The sequence below is a fragment of the Anopheles darlingi genome, chromosome 2 (genome assembly GCF_943734745.1).
Source record: "Anopheles darlingi chromosome 2, idAnoDarlMG_H_01, whole genome shotgun sequence".
In the NCBI taxonomy this organism is placed as follows: domain Eukaryota; kingdom Metazoa; phylum Arthropoda; class Insecta; order Diptera; family Culicidae; genus Anopheles; species Anopheles darlingi.
Genome location: NC_064874.1, coordinates 39,799,651 through 39,820,841, shown reverse-complemented (window position 1 = coordinate 39,820,841; position 21,191 = coordinate 39,799,651). Strand labels below are relative to the sequence as shown.

The window sequence follows — 21,191 nt, the reverse complement described above, 5'->3', positions numbered from 1 at the left end:
CTATCTGCCTCCGGTGGACTGTGTGTGTTTGGAAGTGTAGCCTAGCAACCGGTATAGCCTAGTTGGCAGACAGGCTGGCTGGCTGGCTGGCAGGCAGGTCCCGTAGTCTGTGAATGCATCCAAGGAGCGGTTGAGTCGATTGACGGTGACGCATCACCAGCAGCAGTAGTAGTAACGTTTGTCCGATCGTTGTGCGCTGGGGTGTGCCCGGACCGGAAGGATGAACTCGGTCAGATCGTCGTCGTCGTCGGACTTGTCGGTGCGGGCCGCCGTTGACAACACGCAGCGGACCCAACCAGTGGACTCATTATTGTTGTTGTTGTTGTTGTTGGTGTCATTGTCGTTGTCGTCGTCGTCGTCGTCGGGCAGCGTCGGGCAGCGCCAGCAGCAGCAGGAGTTGGTTGCTAGATCAAGCGAGCAATAGTGCATCATCGGCTGCAGCAACACCTCCCCCTGCCCGTCACACCCGCACCCTCCGTGGTGAGGGAAAAGTGAGGTCGATTTGGTCGTGGTGCCAGCAAGAGGGAGCAATAGTTGGTGGCTCTGGTCTTGTGGCAGTGGATAGAGAAATAGAGAAAAGGCCAGGTAGAGAGAGAGAGAAAGGAGAAAGGGAGAAGGGTTTGGTGTGTTTGTTGTGTGTGTGTGTTAAAGATAGTGAGAAGGGCCCGCGATCCGCGATGGAGCTCGGTGGTGAAGTGTTCACGATGGGTTTGGCGCTCAAGCTGCAGAAGATGCCGCCCGGATCGGCCGTCGATTTCAGTGAGCTGCGGCGCGAGAACTCCAACACGGCCGCCTTCATCAGCGACTGGGACAGCCTGGGATCGGTGAGTAGTAGTAGTAGTAGTAGTAGCAGCAAAGGTGGTTGGTCTAGTAGTCAGTGTCGTCTTGTGGAGCAACCGTTTCCGTGTTGCGGATTGTTGTGATGCAAAGGAGGGGCATGGTTGGTGGGGAAAAGGGTTTGGTAGGAGGAGAACAGTCTGCCAGCGATCTCACCCTTAGCGGTGCAGTTGCATGAGCCTCATGCATTATTATCGGAATATTGATTGAACATTATTATCGACATCTGGCCGGGCGCATATCGATGCACCACCACCACCGCGAACACCGTGAACACCGGGAACGAGAACCGCTGCCCGGTTGCAGCGTTTACCTTTCCGCTCAAGGTCCGCGACCTCATTTGTGTGTTGTGAATGCGTGTGCGTGCATCAGGGGCGTACGTGCCACGATACCACGGGTTTAGGGAGGGCCGGAGGGGGGAGAGGCAGTTTATGTTTGTGGTTCAAAACTCCCGCATATCCTAGGGAGACCGACCAGATCTATTTGGACATGCATGCTAGTAGAAGCCTTGGGAATCAAATTCCCTGTCGGTGTCTGTGTGTGTGTATATGTGTAGTGGTCGTTTAATTTTGGTTAGACCTCCCAGGCATTTAGAAATACACACAAACGCGCGCGCGTGCCTTATCAGAGAGAGAGAGAGAAAGAGATAGGTTTCTATGGATAGGCTTTTCCTCAAAATGATGCAAAATTCTGAACGACGGTGATGAGCGAGTGTTCGATGGTTTATGATTATGTTACCATTGTAGATGGTCTTATGGGCAGTTTTGTGTCAGTAATTGGCCAGCGAGCGAATCGGAAATAGTAATAGATGATATGAAAAAAATCGATTTCTCGGATCACAGGAAAGTTACAAAATTGATAACCAACCTCAACAAGATCGCAATTTGCGCTTTAATGGGTGTAAAGTGCGGTTGATATTTATTGAATCTCTATAGAAAAACATTTCATAAGATGTATATACCGTAACACATCAATTAAGGATATAATTTTGAGGTTTAATCAACTGTTTTCCATCCGTATTCGGTCAAAACGGTTCGATCGTGGAGGCGCATGGTTATCATTGCATGCATGCAGGCGCTTTTACATTCAGCATTTCTCAATTCAGCAGATCGACAAAAACCACAGCGAAAAGGTGTTTTATTAAATTCCTTGACAATTTGAAACAAACGATTCACTTATCCTTATACAGGGTGCACCATCTTGACAGGACCTATTTAAATGTGCAATAACTCCTTCATTTTTCAGTTGAATTTGGAAAATGAACCATATTTATCTAAGTTATACAATGCCATTTACTGACAATTCACTCAGAATATAATATCGATCATATGACCACCTCGATTCGATACTCAAAAAGCAGCCATTTCAATCTATTTGACAACATTTCGAGTTCAATGGCAGCAATTTTCACTCTGATATTAGCTTTTAATTCTTTAATAGCCCTTGGTTTGCTGACATACAGTTTACTGTACAAATAGGCTCACAGAAAAAAGTCCAGCCCTGTCAAATTCCGCAAACGAGGCGGCCACGCATAAGCACATACGGTTTTCATAGTTCAACGATTATTTTCAATGTCCTGCAATACAATTTCAGTCCGCTTTTTTGTGTGTGAATCGAATGATGGCATAAAATGGCATAGAGTGACGTTTCCGACACTAGCCTATTTGTTCAAATCGGATGAAAAATGACGAAGTTATTAAACATATAAATAGATCCTGTCTACATGGCGCACTCTGTTTTAAATCACAGAAATTTAGTTGCATGTTGTACCACTGCAAATGGAGTTCGCGACGCAAACAAGGAATGTTGATTTTAATCAACATGTAATCGTCTTTTTTGAAATACATTATACGTAGTTTAAGGTGCTGCATTGCCACGATACCAATGCACTTTCTATTAAGAGCTGTCCAAAAGAAGCTGAAAGAATATCACCTATCACAACACCTACCATCAGGCCAATGAAAGTATTTTAACTGTAAAAGTTGCACCGATGGCGCAAAGTTAACACACAGATAAATGCATCTGTTTTGTTAAATATCAACAAAAGCAATGATAACTGCTACTGAACGGAACAACAACAGCTGACCGCGTTCGTTCTCATTCTCATTCTTTGTAAATACCAACGAGAAAATGGGGGGGGGCGGGAAACCGGTGCGCCCAGAGCACATAACTTGAGTCACGGGCCACATTTTCAACTCCAACTCTGCGCGAGCCGCTGCTTGGTCGAGTGGCTGCTTACCCATTGAAGCATTCACGAGCGACCGCACCGTCGGCTTTGGCTAATCAAGTGAAACCCTAACCGCAGCACATTCGTCAAGTGAGTGAGTAAATGCCATTAAAGCATACACACATACACACACACAGAGAACGGTGCCCCCACGGGCACAGGGACATTTCACAGTCCGTGTTGGCGGCCGTAACGGGCCTGCCTGTTGGGAAGGTTGGGGATCGCATCGTCTTGAAGCACCGCCATCTGCCCATTACACATTCCACCGTTACGGCAAACCATTACCAGTATGGGTTAGGCCGTGTTTGCGTGCGTCGTGTGGCTCTGTGTGTGTGTGCGCACCCGCCCGTGTTTAGGGGTTTTCGTTTCGTTTCCTTTTGCGCTTCGGGAACCAGCGAACCCAGAGGACACCGAGGACATCCAGCCGCGCTCCAGAACGACTCCCAGAATGGTAGCCCCGTTCGTTCCCACCGTTCACCGCGCCGGGGGTTAGGGTGGTGTAGGGGTGGTGTAGGGTGGGTGGTAGGCAAAAACTCCGAAATTAGGTCACCGCTAATTGGAATGTAGTTTTGCCGTCTTGAAGGACATTCCTCTTCCTGGGGGGCGATGGGTAGGGTCAGGCTGGAATACGGTCCTTCTCGGTGGGTCTGTGATTGCCCGATTCCGTTTCCATCCGATTGCTTTCCTCCGCACGTTCCTCCTCCGGTGTCGTCCGAGGGGGGGGCGGGAGATTCATCGGTTTTTGGAGGCGAGGCAACGCGTCCTTCCACGCCGCGTATGTCGCAGCAACATTCCGGCGGGAAAACGGTGTTCTCTGGCGTGCTTGGGACCAGCCAACGATGTTGTTGTTGTTGTTGTTTGCTCGAGGCCAGGAAGCAGGAACAGGCAAACGGGGGAGGTTATTATTTCCGCCATCGGGGGGGGGGGGGGGGAAAGTCATTCCAGACGTTGCCGCAACTAGCGTGCCAGGATATTGAGTTGAGCGAATGGATTGGGCGGACGTCGATTAGTTTATTGCGAAGCACCCCAAACCACCACCTCCCTCTCCGATGATCATGAAGACCACTGACCACCATAAATTGTAGCCGGTGGGCGGAAGTTTGTTTTCGTGAATCCACCCCTGAAAAAAAGAAAAGAAAAGAATGAAAAATACACTCCAATGATGATCACTCAACGTTACGTCACGTGAGATCGCAATGGAAACCATTTCATCCCCTCCGAAAGCTTTGGCAAAAAGGTGGCGCGACCAACGATCAAAGTAACAGGACACAGCCAAGGACGCAGCGCAGCGTCCAATGTGCGATGCCAACCCATCATTTCACTAATGCGTCAGTTGGAAAAGCGGGAAAACTTTAAACCATTTCCCGACCCAACCGTCCTGACCGTCGTCGTCGTCATCGTCGTCGTCGGTTGGACGTTCGGATTGCGCATTGCATAAGCCTCCCCGCACCTCCCACCTTCCCATTTACCCGCCCATGCATACCATCATCAAATCCGTCCTCCATCAAATCCGAAACCGAACACGGAACAGTTGGCGAGCTGCCGTCACTGCTCCGACGGCTATTCGTTCCCTGCCCGGCACTGTTGCAGGCGCTCCTGGCACTCCGGTGACGTTGATTTCTTGCACAAACGTTGAATACACCGTCACCACTACTCCCGTGCCACACACACACACACGCACGCACGCTTGCCGTGCTGTTCGCGCTGTCAATTACCGGAAATGCAACCCGACCGGGCGACGCTAACGATTAAATAATGATTCTTTGTGCACGCGGCACGCCGTACTGCTCCACTGCTGCTGCTGCTGTTGCTGTGTTTAGCCCCGGTGTGTGTTTGTGTGTCGGGGAACGTTTTGCTTTCCTTTGGTATTATCTAACCGATGGTGGCATGCGACGATGACGGAAAGCTCACCGTAAAAGCTACGAAACTTACCCACTCTCCAGTGTAATGTGTGGCAGGTCAGGTGTATGCCGCCCTCCGGGAGTGACACACTACCGCCCGCCTATTGGCGTGCGTGAAGGGTTTTTTTTGTCCGAAAGGTGAAATGTAATGGGGAGAGTGTGACAGATTGTTATTTTCGAATCGATTCGAATTCTTGCAGCAATCGGAACTGGGTAACTAACGCAGGGTACTGTTTCAATATTTTGACGCTTTTGATGTTTTCCTCCTTTGCTCGATGGTCCTCTATTATCAAAATTATTATGAATTTAGAAGGGAATTTATGAACAGAAATTATCTTAGACCGAGAAGGTGAAATAGACGAAGAAGGCCAAATACTGGAATATTGTTCCGCAATTTCGCTAAAACCTAATCAACGTGAGACCGGTATTGCAAGTCCTGTAGCCAGTCGAGCACGAGGGATATCGTATACATATTGTGTATTTGATTCACTATCCTACAAAATTAGTAAACTAACTAAGTTTGATGTTTCATACCTCGCAGAACTTCGCGAAAGGATTTAAAGGCGCATCGCCATGAGAAAAATTTTCATAGTAAAGAAACGTTCATTAGCTGGCATGTGGCAAGTTACGAAATTTTGTTTAAACTGTACGGCCATAATAAGGACTTTGTTTTGCAACTCGCAGTACACACAGACACAAGCGTAGAAAGCAAATGCATTGCCAGTTCAGTTGGTCAATATAAAAAAACTGTGTTTGTTCGTCAGAAATCAATTAGTGATTTTAGATTGAGATTGTAACAATCAGTTTGATTAATTTTGAACCGAAGAATAACTCTTCTTCGAAAGTTGTAATTACACGTTCAGGTTTTTGAATAAAATAAAGTTGATAGAGAGTTTATAGAACCAACGTGGCGAAAGGGAATTTGACTGTTCTTTACACCGTTTTTTCAAACCAAGCTGGAAATCGATCTTAAAGAAAATTTCTTTATTCTTACTGAACCACAATGTTACTTGCCACAATTGATTTAAACCTGATTTTACCATTTTAAATTAACGGTGTTGAAAATACTAATCTCCGGTATAAATATATAGCACTTTGGACGAAAGAGCATGTTTAACTCTTTAAGTTGTACGTCTAAAACGCAACACTTTTTCGCGTTTACCAAAGACGGTAAAGTTAAAGTTGGACATGAAATGTTTATTAGCAATTCTACTAAACATACGATGCTTCAGGTTATATTTTGAGCTAATGGTAAGAAATGTGAAAATTTGGTAAAAAAGAAAATATTGTTCATAATTATCGGTAAACAGGGGCTCTCTGGTTTGATTTCCATTGCGAAAATTGTGCGTGTGAATTGTGGTTGAATTCCATCGCCATTCTTAGAGCGACTAATTTCGATCTCTACGTTTTTGTACGATTACCCCATCGAAGTCTTTCAATCTTTTAGAAACTTTCCTCTGAACATGGTTTCCCTTACATTCCGTTTAACTTTCAAGCTTTAGTTCATCGTGATTCAACGGTCTTTAGAAGCGCACTCTAGCGAAAGAAACAACTTTCGATTATACAACCTCTTTGTTAACTATATTACAAAAGCCCAATGCACAAAGATCAAAATATCAGTTCATTTTCTGGTATAAGGTATATGGTATGGCATAAGATCATAGTTAAAGAACCAGTTCTTAAACTGTTCGGCAGTTGCACTCGTATATCTGTTGCTACGTTTGATCGCCTTTACAGGCGTGCTATTGATTTAAAGCATTGATAATTCCGTAAGCCTTTGTTGTAAATTGCTTCCGTTCGTAAGACAACTAAGTGTGAGAAGTACTAAAATAGAACCGTAGCATGCGATCAGATCGATGCGCTATCAAACATCCTATGGCACCAACGGCGCCAAGCAGTATATACTTCCGTGTAAACTGCAAATTGCTTCTAAACTCTCAAAACGGCCGACCACTAGGCAGCGTTCGTGGCAGCTGCATTACGAGACACCAGAGGCCTCGAGAATCGGGCACGAGGACCGATTTAAACATTCCAGTCACAGTTCCAATGCTTATCTTAATTACTTCACAATTCCCTCCCGGATAATTGGCACCGGTCGATGATGAGTTGTAGTTCGGCCGCCTCCCCGCTACCCGCCCCATCGGCATGTTATTGAATTTTATCATTCAGCAATCATCACCATCAACCCGCAACCGTTACCGGTGCCACCTTAAGCCTTGCCGCTCTGACGTCTTTCCCGCTCGGCTATTAGCGAAAGAACTCCTCCCAACACGGAGAACTCGAAACAGTGGTTTCGATCTTTCGCGTCGCTTTCCTGTTCCTCCTCCTCCTTCTCCTTCTCTTCCTCCTGCTACTCTTTGTCGAACGACCAATAGAAGGTCGGATTGATGGGAGAATTATGCAAAATTTATGCGCTATCATTCGCACTGCAGGTCCGCAGCACTATAAGCAGCACTAGCAGTAGCAGTAGCAGTAGCAGCAATGGCGGCATCTAGCGAGGCTGCAGAAAGGAAGTCTGAAAACCACCACGTGCAACCGCACACCACACAAAAACCCCTTATTTTCGAGCTTCTTCAAGGCGGTGCCCACCCCAGGCGCTAGGGAGTCCTTTCTGGAACACACTATCGATCACCATTTAGGGTGGGAATAAGGTGCAGCTGACGTTGGCGGTTCGAACGTTCGATGATGATTCAAGCACACACACACACAGACACACACATCGCAGTCGCTCCTGTGTGTTCGGTTCGGTCTGTACGGAATGTACGCCAAATTGGTAAGTCACCGTCCAGGCCGACCGGGCGTCTGGATCGAGGATGGAGGCGAATGCTGATCTTATCGTGCCAAATCGTGAGCTTCCTTTCGAAGTTTTCTGTCGCGATCGCGATTCGAGACTGCAGCCGAGACTGAGTCGGCTCCGAAGACCGGCTGACTGGTATCATCATCATCATCATCATCATCATCATCGTCAGCATTGGCGAACGAAGGGTTCTCCGCAAGATACCGGAGATAAATTGTGTTCGATAAGTGCGCTCGATGCGATGGCGATGCAGTCAGGCTACCGGCCAGCGCCATGCCGGGCGACTCATCCTGGATCCGCCAGCCGCTAGGTCTAGGGCTTTGCCATTGCCGGACCAAGTAATGAGACCGAACCCCCTGGTAGGACAACCCGGTCCGGTTCGGTGCAGCGCAACCCTTGGGCGATCTCTGGCAATAGCCTCGCCCACGTAAAGTAACGTGACAAATCGCCGATAATATCTAATTGTTTGTGGCAGCTTATAGTGCTGCAGGGCAACCCCTGGCGCATCCAGGCCCTGGCGCGGGTGGTCTGTGGTCACAAAGTAGCACTCTGTGCAGCAGCAACTCCGGTCTGGAGTCCGGTATCCGCTGCCGTTGCTACTCGATGAGAGAGGGGCGACCGGCTAAAGCCATAAAAGCGAATAAATCCTCTATGGCCATCATTAAAATGTAGTTGCTTTATGAAAAGCAGCATTACGCGGAGGCAGGACAGAGACCGAGAGACAGAGAGAGAGAGAGAGAGAGCCGGGTGATGATGTTGAGCCACGAAAGCCAGCCAGCCAGCCAGCCAGCCAGCAAGTACGCCTGGCGCCCATCTTCCGGTCGGACTAAAGATAATGTTTATGGTTTGTCGCGTGTGATTCGTGTGATCAACTTTTGCTACATTCTCGTTTACATTCTTGCACTCCGCTAAGCTAATTCTTGTGCTCTTGTACGGGTTTTAACTGGCGTTCCTTTTTTAGTTGCTGTGACTTTATACTGTAACTTGTACATTAACTACTTTTATTACCTATTCCTTACATTAATATTCGATGCTTATCTCTGGGTAATGCTCCTCTCGCTCGAATGACAGTGTCGTGATCTTTATTGGTTTGTTTTTTTTTCTTTTCAATCAGTTTTGGAAAAATAAACCATCCTTGGATAAAAACTGGTTTTTCGATCGAAAAGTCGTGAAATTACCACTCAAAGCAAACATCAAATGCTACGCGATAAAACAGGAGAAGTAGAATGTCTTAGTTGACGGTCCCGTGAGCTCTGAAAACGTTTTACACCGATATAATATCTTGACAGGGAGTGATATAATGCTCCCAGGTGCTTTTTACCTTGATTTTGTCATTGACTTTCATTAACTCTTTGATTGAGTTGTGTAACATTCCCCAGAGATAAGTTTCAGCGGATGCAATATCTTAATTATTGATGATACTGATCTTGATGATGATGCTGAGCAGCATAACCTTGCAGATAGGAAAGTATTTAAATTATGTAGTAGCAAACAGTGGAGTAGATCATGTTAATCACAATTGAAGTGCTTGCTGCTCCCCGAAATCGGTTTCCGGAATATCCGGACCCTGAATTCCAATCTCGCTTATCCAGTCTAAAGGTCAGTGCCAAGGGGTCTGCCAGGACTAGGACGGTCTTACCGTGACCATCCGTGGCTTGCACTAACAACAGGAAAACGAAAATGAATTTGTTTTTTGACGAAACTTTTGCATCTGCATCGCCGCGCTCTATGCTAATGCTGGTTGCGCCATCCTACATCCCACATTCCAAGCCATTCCAGGGGGCTCACTGCTTAGCGCGGGACCAACGCGATACCAAACAATTCTATCCTGTGCATCGTTCCCCAGCCCATCACCCGTTTGCACTTATCTCTCTCCCTCCCCCTCAGTTTCGGGCATGGCTTTTGTAAACAAATTCGAGCTGACTTTCGATCTGCTTTGATTATCATCCCACGGCACGGGCCCTTCCGTTCCGTAGCGCACCAGCGGATCGGATCCGTTTCTCTTTTTTTTCCCCACCCCTACGCTATTCGAACTTCGGAATTGAGTGCGAAAATGGCTTCCGGTACGTCCGGTACGTCGGTGCTCCATCGGTAGCATTTACATCCACCGCGAAACGAACGAAAGTCAATCAAAGTCTTTTCTCACCAGCACTCCAGCAGCACTAAGGCATCAGGCGACGGCAGCCGAGAAATTCGTACTTCGCATACAACTTTTGCTTGCTGCTGCACCAGCACCAGTACCAGGTCGACCTCTGGTTTCGTTTCGTTCCGTTCCCACGCGTGTGGACATTGTAATCGCTCTCGCCACCCTTTCGGACCCGACCTTGACTGTGAAACTGTGTAACTTGCAACTTCCGGATCCGGAACTCCTGCCCGCAGTTCGCGATGCCAGTATGCCAGGCGTCCATTTCGAGCTTTGTCACTGCGTCTTCAGCTCTCCATCTCTCCTCTCTCTTCGCCCGGTTGCAAGATGAACGATGGACGATCTAAGGCATCAGGCGCGTTGTTCGTTGGCTAGGTTTAATCCATCACCGACGCCGAAGAAGCAAAGCACGATGGCCGGCGCGATGCTGGCAGGGAAGCTGGAGGAACGCCGGAGAAACGCTGAAGAGCCGACGAATAGAATGTTGCACAAAGTTCGTCGCCGCCGCCGCCGCCGCCGCTGCCGCCGTTTTGCGCCATCGCTTCAAATCCCCGAACCTCGGACGATGCACAAAGCTCGAAAGCTGGACAGTAAGCGAATAAGAACCGATTCCGTTCTCACTCTCTTTCTCTTCTGTGTCTCTCTCGCCTTCCATTCGATTTCACCGACGCCGATGGTGATGCCGGTCATGATGATGATGATGATGATGATGATGATGATGATGATGATGATGAGCGATGTTCGTAGTTCCCGGGAACTACGAAAATAGAAAATAGAGCTCCGAATCCGAATCTTACAGTAAATGATTTATAGGATTGTTTCCAACGTCAGAAGAAAGGGGGTTTCTGGGTTTCCACGCGATTTTCGGGAGGATTTGAGCTTCCGCCATCGTTCTTCCGTTTCCGCTTTCGCGCCGGATTTGAAATCTAATTTTAGCAACAGCAGAAGGATAAATTCTGTATGTGTGTGTGTGTGTGTGTGTGTGTGTGCGCGCTAACTGTCCGGTCGCTAACTGTGCTGTTCTTTTTACCTTCTTCCCTTCCAGTCGGTCGATGGGACGGGCAACGAGACGGTTGGACCGTTCGAGGAGTACGAGCTGTTCTATCGCCACTCGTACACGATGACCGCCGTGTACTGCGTCGCGTACTTTATCGTCTTTATCGTCGGGCTGGTCGGTAACAGCTTCGTGATCGCGGTCGTCTTCCGGGCACCGCGGATGCGCACGGTGACCAACTTTTTCATCGTCAACCTGGCCGTCGCCGACGTGCTGGTGATCGTCTTCTGTCTACCCGCCACCCTCATGAGCAACATCTTCGTGCGTAAGTATTGCCCCACCATCTATTTTCTTTTTTCCTTCTCACACACACACACACACACACACACACACACACACACACACACACACACACACACACACACAGATACGCACACAATGCTCATAATTAGAACGATTGTTTACCAGCAATTGTTGACTTTGACGTTCGGGGAGTGATCGATCCGGATCGTGAAATCAATCGTTTTCTTTTTCTACCGGCATATATCCTGTTTGTTCGACTACTCTGTGACCAGGAAATCGTTTATCATTGACCGCTTGCTGGGCAATGTGTTTTCCTCGGGGCTAAAAATGACGAACTTGCGGCGATCGGAGACAAACGAGCGATATCATAAATTTCAAACCAGGCAGCGGTATTGCATGCAAATGAATACCTTCGTTACCTTCCCTATTTGGCCGTCTTCTCCATCACCACCAACGCACCATTATTCCGACGCCGACCCAAAATAGAAAACCTTCATGGAGGCGCCTGGCCCCTCACTCGTCGCATCATCAGATCGTACAACCGCAGCAGCAGCAGCAGCAGCCCTAAAAGCCAGCGACTAAATTTATGCGCCCGGTTTACGAGTAGTACGATAAATTTTTGCACGATGCAACTCCTTAACAAAAAAACAAGGGAGGAAAACAAAACACGGACCAATTTTATTGAGATTGACAGCGAGTCGATGAGCGACCGTCCGTTCGCCGGCATGCTGGCTGGCGACCGGGTAGTTTGTATGGAGTGGCCATTTGACCTTTTCGTATTCGAGCCAACTCGCCAGCAATAAGGGAAATCCACCATGGAAAGGGGGGGGGCGCTGGTCTAAAATGCATTTCTAAATGCAGATCCATCCGGTGCAGCCGCATCTCGTGTAGACCCATCGCGTACGTACGTAGCATCGCTATTAATGAGATTTGCAAGCGTGGCAAATGGGGCAAACGAGGGTTGTTGTTTTTTTTGTTTCGTTGTTGTTGCTGTTATTGTTGTTGTTGTTGTTGTTGTTGGTGCCGCCGGCAGCTGCACTGCACTGCAACTTCGCCCTAGCATGGGACGGAGGGGTGGGGGACAGATTTATGTTTTGTCCGTTGGTCCCGGTTGTACGATGGAATTCCGGCAAAGTTTCGGCATGTTTCGGTGGTCTGGACCAAAACTTGCCCTCGGGCCTTGCCCGCCTTTCTGGATCCGTCCGGGTGAGCAGGCGCTAGCAGCAGCGTCAGCAGTAACCCTCGTTTGCATGTGGCGGTCGGTGATTGCTCACTGGCCCCTGCTCCGGTCCCCCTGTTTTTTTTTTTACCCCCCCGTATGACCCAACACTTTTGGGTGGTTTTGAGCAAAACAATTTGGATACTGTCATTGCAACCAATTAAAAAGACATTAAATTCACTCCACATTGCTCTGCGACCGAGCCGAGCGATCCGGGTGTCTCACATCGTACGTCTAGCAGAGGGGAGAGGGGGTACGAGGGACAATAGAAGCTTCGTTTTTTTTTTACTCTAATCCCGTTTTCCCCTCATGTGTTGCTAGGCGGTGGTCAAGGTCTAGAAAAACTAATTAAATTCTATAAATCAGTGTCTGTTTTGGATTTCGGACTGCGGGTCTCGAGTGTCCCTGGCCGGAGCTAGGACAGGCGGTGACCAGCTCTGGTTCAAGCGCTCTCCGGGAAAACCTATATCTGGGGTCTGGGGTTCGGAATGTTTCAATAAATAACGCGCAAATAGACATCGAGTGCGCGAGGGTGATGCACTTTTCGGTGATGCATTGCAATGTTATAAAGCGACAGAAGGCCCGGCACGAAGTAACGACACGAGCGACGGTGCGAGGGCTATACCTACGGTCCTCGTAGTCGAAGGCCGCTCCTCGCTCACTAGCGATCAAAGACCTTCACTGAACTGTACGTCAAGGGAGGTAAAGGCGAGTCATATTTACATAGCATGTGTGTGTGTGTGCGAAAGGTAGCAATTGAGCGATCGCTGGTGTACGAGAGGCTGCATATACAGTATGAAAAAAGAAGGTTTATCCACCCCTGCAAGAAATTTACGTTTTAGCTGTTTTCTCCAAACATCTTAGTCCGAAAATTAAAAGTCGTATATCAATAGATTAGTTTAGTAATTCTTCTTTATTATGCTATTTACTTTTTGGAAAAATACTCAACAGAAAAAAAAGATATCACAAAAGTACGAAAACCACGCCAAAAAAGTTTATCCTCCCTTAGATGTTTGTCTTGTTTAAAATTACAGATCACCTCCATCGTTTGCAATAAAACAATCCTATCATCTTTACATTAATTCTACCACAATACCGGATATTTCTGGTACATGTGTTCTTTCCAATCAGTTACAATTCCTTACAATAATAAGGTGCTTTTGTGGTTCTATGCTAATTAAATTTACTCTCCAAAATCAACCAGATTTTTCGATTCGATTGCGAGCGAGGAATATGTCAGCCGTATTAAAATGTTCGTTTTTAAATAAATTCAACATTACTATGCTAAATCTTATGATACCATTGATGATATCTGAAGCATATTTTCAGCTTGTATGAAGTAAATAGAGAGGTTTCACTACAAAATAATAATGTAATCATTTTTTCTCTCCCCATTTCAACGATGCGCTTGACTTTTTGCGCTTTTATCTCAATTGCATCTTTTTAGATTCTATCTATATCTGTATGGCCAAAATTGATATACGACTTTTTATTTTTTGACAAAGATGTTCGGAGAAAACAGCTAAAAACGTAAATTTCTTGCAGGGGTGGATGAACTTTTTTTTTCATACTGTACATGAATAGGTGTGTCCATCTTACAATCGTGCAATCGCGGCCCATATCACTTGTTTCCGTTTTCGCTTCACTAAATGAAGCTTCTTCGTCTCGGTGTTAAAATCAGGAGGAGTATTCGCACGCGAAATACTCCGAAAATTGATTGTCATTGCTCCTGGGGAGGATTGTATAAATTGGAGAACGCCAGTTCCCAGCTCCATTGCGTTCTTTCTTCGCGCTCTGTTCTCCGTTTTGCTCCGTTCCGTGCAGCTGGTTTCGAGTGTCGATTTTGAGTTCCCAGCCGGAAACTCTAGGAAAGAACAGTTGGATCAGTAGCTCAATCGCTTCCTTCGTTTTTTTTTTCTTCAATATTCCATTTAATCTCTGCATTTACTCTGCTCACATGATATGCCTGTTAGCATAATGACGTTCGGCTGGAATGTGAATTTTGGTCATGTGACGTCCACACGAGTCGACGGTGGACCAGGCACCAGGATTGCACACAGCATAAAGGCATAAAGTGCCAACGCAGAGGTTTTTTTTTATCGACACTGCATTATATTTATTAGCTAAAAGGTGGTTAAGGGGAACGTTGAATCGTGCGAGCGCGCCCTGTGTGTATGTGTGTGTCTGAAGAGTATACATGTTTGAATAAACAGCGGATGATCGCGGTTAAATCATAGCTTGACTTCGTCAGCTAGAAAACTCCAGAAACGCTAGTACTAGCTGAATCTCGCCTCATACCATATCGTATATATCAGAGAAAGAGAGAAAGAGAGCGAGAGAGAGAGAGAGAGAGAGAAAAGAGAGGCAAAATAGAGGGGAAAAAGGACGCTAAATGGGGAGAAGAAAAATGAAGCTTTTGCTTTGATCAACGAGCTTCAACGAGGGAAACCGACTTTCGATTGAACGATCGTAATTAGTAGTGCTCCCTTGGTACACCCGGCGCCAACGTGCGCCTCAAACCGAGTATGGGAGAGGGACACAAAGGAGAGCTTGTGTGTGTGTGTGTAGTGAGAGGAGCACCATTTTACTATCAAATTAATTTGAAAACTTTCATCAACGGAGTGAACGATTTTTCATTGCTGCTCGTATCATTAATCTCACTTCGAGTTCCTCGCTCCTTGGCGCTGGTGTACCCCAAAAACCGGGCACCGGGTTCCGGATCGGGCACACGATCCACGATTCCACCCCGCCCGCGGGGTTGCTGCTGATTTGTTGCCATTTCCCACGGCATTCGCATTCCCCCGGGGGGACCAAGGACGCGGTGCGGAGTGGAGCGTTTGTTTTGTGTTCGCGCTCGCTCATTACAACCTCCATTTCCGGTTTCCACCTACGGGGTAGGGTAGGGGAGTTGGTGGTGCTGAGTTGCACCGATTGTTGTTGGTCCCGATTGTTGGTCGTCGATGGTTGGAGCGATGAGCGAAGGCACGGAACCCGCCCGTCCCCATAACCCGTGGTTTCTACTCGGCGTCGTCGTCGGTGTCGCTCTAGTGCTAGTGTTAGTGGCCACTATACCGGTGCACCTGCACATATGCACCGTCATGGTTGGCCACCACACTCCCCTTTGTCCCCAGCCCACCCCCTTTTTACCCGCATGCAATTAATGAACTCGCGAAGCGTAGTGATTGATATCGTTATGGCTGGTCAGCGGGCCGTTTGTTTGTTGGCCTGCATCGTCCCTTCTCTCTCTCTCTCTCTCTCTCTCTCTCTCTCTCTCTCTCTCTCTCTCTCTCTCTCTCTCTCTCTCTCTCTCTCTCTGTTTGTTGGTGTGGTGGAACGGAAAGGGCATCGGGACTGGTATTTAATTGCGGTAATGTTGTCGTCGCACTTGGATGACGATATTGTTTAGAGTCCGGACATGCATGACGGTTTGTGTGCCGCCGGTTGGGTTGACGGCACCAAAAACCGTTCCGACAAGATAGTTCACTCAGTACGATGCCCAGGAACGACCGCAGAGCGCTAAACAGGGTTCCGAGGAAGATGCACTAATCATGTAAGCGGATTGGTCAGAAAACGCAAAGAGAGAGAGAGAGAGAGACGCTGGATGCTGCAGCATTGCTTGTGTTGCGGTGTTGCATCCAGTAAGGCCCTCGACCTCGACCACGCTGACCACGGCTATCGGCAATTTGGCAGATTGCTCGCTAACCCTCAGCTGCTCTCTCTCTCTCTCTCTCTCTCCCTCTCTCTCTCTCTCTCTCCCCCCCTCTCTCTCTGTGTTCAACTCTTTTGTTAACCACACGGCGATGGATTCGAGCGCGAGGATTTAGGCGGCGGGTTGGGCGGAAATAAATATGGAAATTGTTTTCCGGGTCGTCCCTGATACTGTAGGTAGGGGGTGGTTTAGACCACGCAATGGGGCGGGGGTGTTTGAGTTGAGGCGGTCATATTGTTTCCGCGGAAATCATTTCTCGGTGCCTCGCTCTGGCCTGGTAGCAGCTGCACTACTATAAATATTCAACGAACTGGATTTGGACGACCTTTCGTTTGGAATGATGCGGCCCTGCCGTGACTTCTTTTGATCGGTCTATGGCGTACCGCCGCCACTACCAGCCCGTCACGACCCCTTGCTTGCTTTTGCCCGCTGCTAATTCCCTTCTTTTTTGCTGGAAATTTTTGCAGTACATGTGAGAGGAATTTTTTTGGTGAATAGTTTTCCATTCTTTTTTTTCACGATATACGACCATCGGTTTCCGGTTAACATCTTCATCCCGATACCCGCGTGGTCGATCGTCACGTAATTCCTCTCTCTCTCTCTCGTTTTCTCTCTCGAAACCTACACTTTTATACGAGAGTTACATAAAAACCATGTACAAAAATTTTATGTTACTATTGATCCAATGCTAAATCGGAACATATCAACTTCCCGTTAAAACCGACCCATTACGTTGCGGTATGCGGGGCGGGAGCAGTATGGCAAGCTTATTACCGTCGAAAAAACCTTTCCTCTTTTCCGATCCGGATCCACACTCGATCCGCGGTGATCTGTCATCGGTGGTTGACCGAAAAGCATGGAAAAGCTCCATTTGTCATTCTCCACCGTCATCGGTAGCTGCACGGCTAAGAATAGCATTTTTCGGTGAAGGCAGAACAAGAAGGATGCGGAGTACGAGTAGGAACGATGCTTCAATTAGCTGTTGACGGTAAAACACCGGCTCGAACATAGAATGAGCATTAATGAAGGGCCTATGCAGTATGCAGTATGCTTTGGTCACCGCAGCAACGATGAGCTGCTCTGTTATTGCTTCATTCAACCATTCCGTGTCGTTGTCGATGGACAGCCGAAAATGGAACGAAACATAATTCCCGGAATAATGAAGAAGGAAAGTTTGTTCGACGAGTTGTTCTGCACTAAACCTTCATCCTTTTCGTGAGCATCATTCATTCGGAGCCCTTCCATTCGGACGCCTATTGAAATGAAGAGGATCGACGTTCGGTTCACCATTAAAAGGGAATCCCTTTTTCGCGACTAATTATTAGCTGCGAAACCGAAACCGGACAGACGGTCCGCCACACCGCCCTACTGTCCATGATGACTGAGGGGCTTCGTCTAACGACGCCGAAGCAGAACGGACATAATCCCGGACAGTGCAGAGAGAAGCGTGAAGCAATGCACGGTTGGAGAAAATTAAGCGCCATCGCGCTGTGCGATTGATATCCGATTTCATTCTCGAAATCCCTTTCACAGCTCGTGCCTCAGCTTCTTCTCATACCATCACCGATAAACGCGGCTGTAACAGTCTGGCAGGCAGGCTGGGCAGTGGGGGATCGCTTGACGCTTAGTTTCATGCCCTGGGGTCACGCCGATTAAACCGAGATGGTTCGAGATGTGGGATTTGGCTTGTCTTGGCTTGCCATCCCCTTGGGCCTGGGATTCCCCGGACCGATACCGATCTCTTCGTTGTATCTCGGCATAAGCGGGTGGAACGACAGTTTGACACAGGTAGCGGGCCAGCTCCGGGAAACCCGGCACCAACACGGAACCGCCTGGATTGCCTTTTATTGTTCCCTTTTTTTTGGGGGGGCCCATTTTTTCGTCCATTTCCTGGTTCCTGGTTGCCTTGTTTTCCGTCTAGAATGGAGGACTAGACCTATTGACGGCTCAGCATCGCAGCATGGCCTGCCCTGCATCACCACGGTTACCGGTGCACGATGGGCGGATATGGCCAGGAACCTGACATGAGGTGTTTTTTTTCCTTTTCCTTTTCCTTCGTCCTATTCCGTGAGGTTTGCGCGTCTACCCTTTTTCGCCATTTCCCCATTCACCGTCACTCCTATTTTCCATTCCATTGTTTTTTTTTTGTGTTACCATTTTTGCTGCCGGACACGGATTACGACGTGTACGGACCTGGGTTGTAGCCCTTTGTACGTTTGGGTCAAGTTTCTCCCGAAACGGATGGTGATGCAGCTGCAGCGGTGCATCCCCGTGCTTGCTAGGCAACGAGTAAAAAGGGCTCTTGCCTCCGCTCCGTGCATCTCCGTTTCGCGCGTCACTACTCCTCGTGTTGGCTTTTGGTTGTTTCCGCTTCCGCGATGATGCCGGGTTCGTTCATGCTCGGTTCTGATAAATTAGATTAAGCCAGAGCATACAAAGTGGAAGCCCGGATATCCGTGGCCGTTGTTCCATTCTTTTTCCTTTCTTTTTTTTTTGTTATTTTCAACCTAACCTCTCTCTCTCTCTCTGTCTCTTTTCGCGGAAGACCTATCGACGAGCCTTGCTGCACGCGCCTTGCACGTTGCATAGTATTAGGCGTTTGCGTCGCTATGGAAGATCTCAGCTCGGCCTGTGCTGGCACACACGCAAAAGCGAGCCAGCGATTAGAGGGATCAGTGTTAGTGTTTGGATTACTTTTTCGAAAACTAAAAGCGCTTCAAACGTTGCTTCAACCCAGGAGCAGGAGCACGGGGCGCATTCACGGCGCACTAATTGATGCTAAACGAGCCTTTCGAGCGTCGTCCAGCAAAAGTTGTCCTGCCAAAACCTGTGTCCCAGGTTGAAACCAACATGACGAGCGTATGATAATGATGATGACGATGGTATGGTGGTGGACGATGGATACCAACTTTGACCAAATATTTAGCCAACGACCGACACAGTGTTTGGCCGGTGCCAGAGGCAGCCGCAGCCCGCAAATGAATCATTTCTCTCAACATCGACAGAAAGAGAAGGGGTTGGGAGGGGTGAGATGCAAATAACCCATCCAAATCAACGGAATATGGTCCGGATCAGTGGAACATGATGTTACAAATGTTTGTTACAATTGTTCCCGGGCCGTCTCCGTTCCGGCGAGGGCTGGTGGTGGTAGGTTGGGTTGGGTTGGGGTGTAAAATGTCGCCAAAGGTTGAAACGTGCCCGGCAATCGCCGCCGTTGCCATTCGAGGACTGTCGAATGCGAATGTCGGTCGACGCCGTTGCTGTTGCTTCACAGGAGAACCGAGGACGGTGTCGTGGTACGTGGTGCTACGTGAGGCATTAAATCTCGGACAAACAAAACGGTGTCCAGAGTACGCCCTCCAGTCCGCCGCCGGTGGGGCTGGGTAATGAACCCAGCCGCCTCACTAGTGCTGGACACGACGCAGCCTGGAAGGTGCTGGAGTGTCCGGGAGTGCCTGGAACGTGCCGGACGTGATAAGGAAACGAAACAATAGCTGGCGACAGTTGCGTTGCCGGACAATCGAGCGGTCGGTCAGTCGGTCGGTTTAGTTCGGTTCGGTTTCCGCTTCAATCTAGGCACAGACGATGTCCCGGGTGCCGGTGTCCCGAGAGCGGAGGAAGGTGTCGTACGATCATTTGCCATGATTTGTGACAGCATAACACAAGTGTGCTATTGGCCAACATGCCGACGACGACGACGACGACGACGATCTGTTTGTGTGCTGGAAAATGGCCGCTGGACAGTGCACGCCGATAGCAGGCGACCAAATGAACAATCCCTTCCAGATTCTGGACCCTGTTGGTGGTGGTGGTGAAGGGGGGGCCATTTTTACATGAACAAGTGGCTGACCACTCGAGACACTCGAGTGTCCCAGGGTCAGAATGATGATCGAACGGCGGGGACTGACTGCCTGCCTGCTGGACTGCTACTGGCGCACGGCAAGGGTGGAACTAGGAGCGCAACACTTGGCATATGACATGCTCGATGTGTCTCAACAGCTACTCGTACTCGAGCGCCACTCCGCACACCGTACGGACAACACACCGACGGGTGCTGCTCTGGTTGGGTTCGTCGTGGTTCGAATTCGATCGGACACAATTCCGTACGATGACACCGGGCCGTCGTCAACAGCCGCCCACGCCACCGTACTACTCCGTACTCGTAGTAGCTCCTTTTGCAGCCTCGGGTTGGGCGAAATGGGCACTTGCATACCACTTGCGTAGACATGCAGCGCGTTGTTAGCACTACGTACGTTCGTTGCGTCACATTTGACAGGTGAGACTTGCTGTTGTTGTTGTTGCTGTTGTTGTTGTGAAGTGACTCCCGAGGAGGATGGGGCAAGGGGGCAGAGGGATGATGTGATTCCAGATGTGATGTAGCTGAAAAGCGTGAAAAGTAGGGAAAACACTTCCATCAACTAATGGACTGGCAATCTGAAGAACAACCCGGTTGAAGCGTGGTGTGCTTTGTGTTGAATTAGAATTTACGAGAATTTAAGGCCGAAAGGTGCAGTCTGTACTGTGGCTGACTCAGTGTCCTTAAAGCATGGCTTTCTCAAATGTTTCAACCATCCATCGAATCAAAAAACCGGCTATACGATGTGTGTCCCGTGTTTCTGGTGGCCTGTGTTTGTTGTTTTGCGACGAAAAGCCCCCCCCCCCCCCCCCCCCCCCTGGCCGGAAATGATGGAATGTCGCATTCGTCCGTTAGATCTCATACGTGATGTGAAGTCGAATGCAAACGAGGTTGTCAAATAGAGAGCGACCGACTGACCGACCGACCGTCCCTAGCAACCAGCCAGCATGCCAGTTTGTGAACCCTGGCATGGCAACAGTGCGCACCACGGTAACCATCGTTTGCCAGCTGCTGCTGCTGCTGCTGGTGCTGCCGGGGATTGCATAATCATCGACAGGTGTGTGTATCGACGGGACGCAGCAGCAACACACCAACACGACGCACCATGGTTACACCATGGCGGGAGCGGAAATGCAACCTGTCGGAAAGCAGCAGCCAGCCATTTGCATTCGAGAGTGAGTGAGTGAGTGAGTGAGTAAGAGTGA

General features: G+C 48.6%; 1 protein-coding gene across 1 annotated transcript in view; it reads left to right on the top strand.

The window, feature by feature from the left end:
* The first annotated feature begins 242 nt into the window (after positions 1–242).
* LOC125948658 (neuropeptide SIFamide receptor-like) overlaps positions 243–21,191 on the top strand; it is a 90,395-nt gene continuing 69,446 nt past the window's right edge. The window contains exons 1-2 of the mRNA XM_049674925.1: positions 243–824; positions 10,951–11,224. Coding sequence (XP_049530882.1) covers positions 678–824; positions 10,951–11,224 — 421 coding nt within the window. The 5' untranslated portion in view covers positions 243–677. The remainder of the gene's footprint in view (positions 825–10,950; positions 11,225–21,191) is intronic.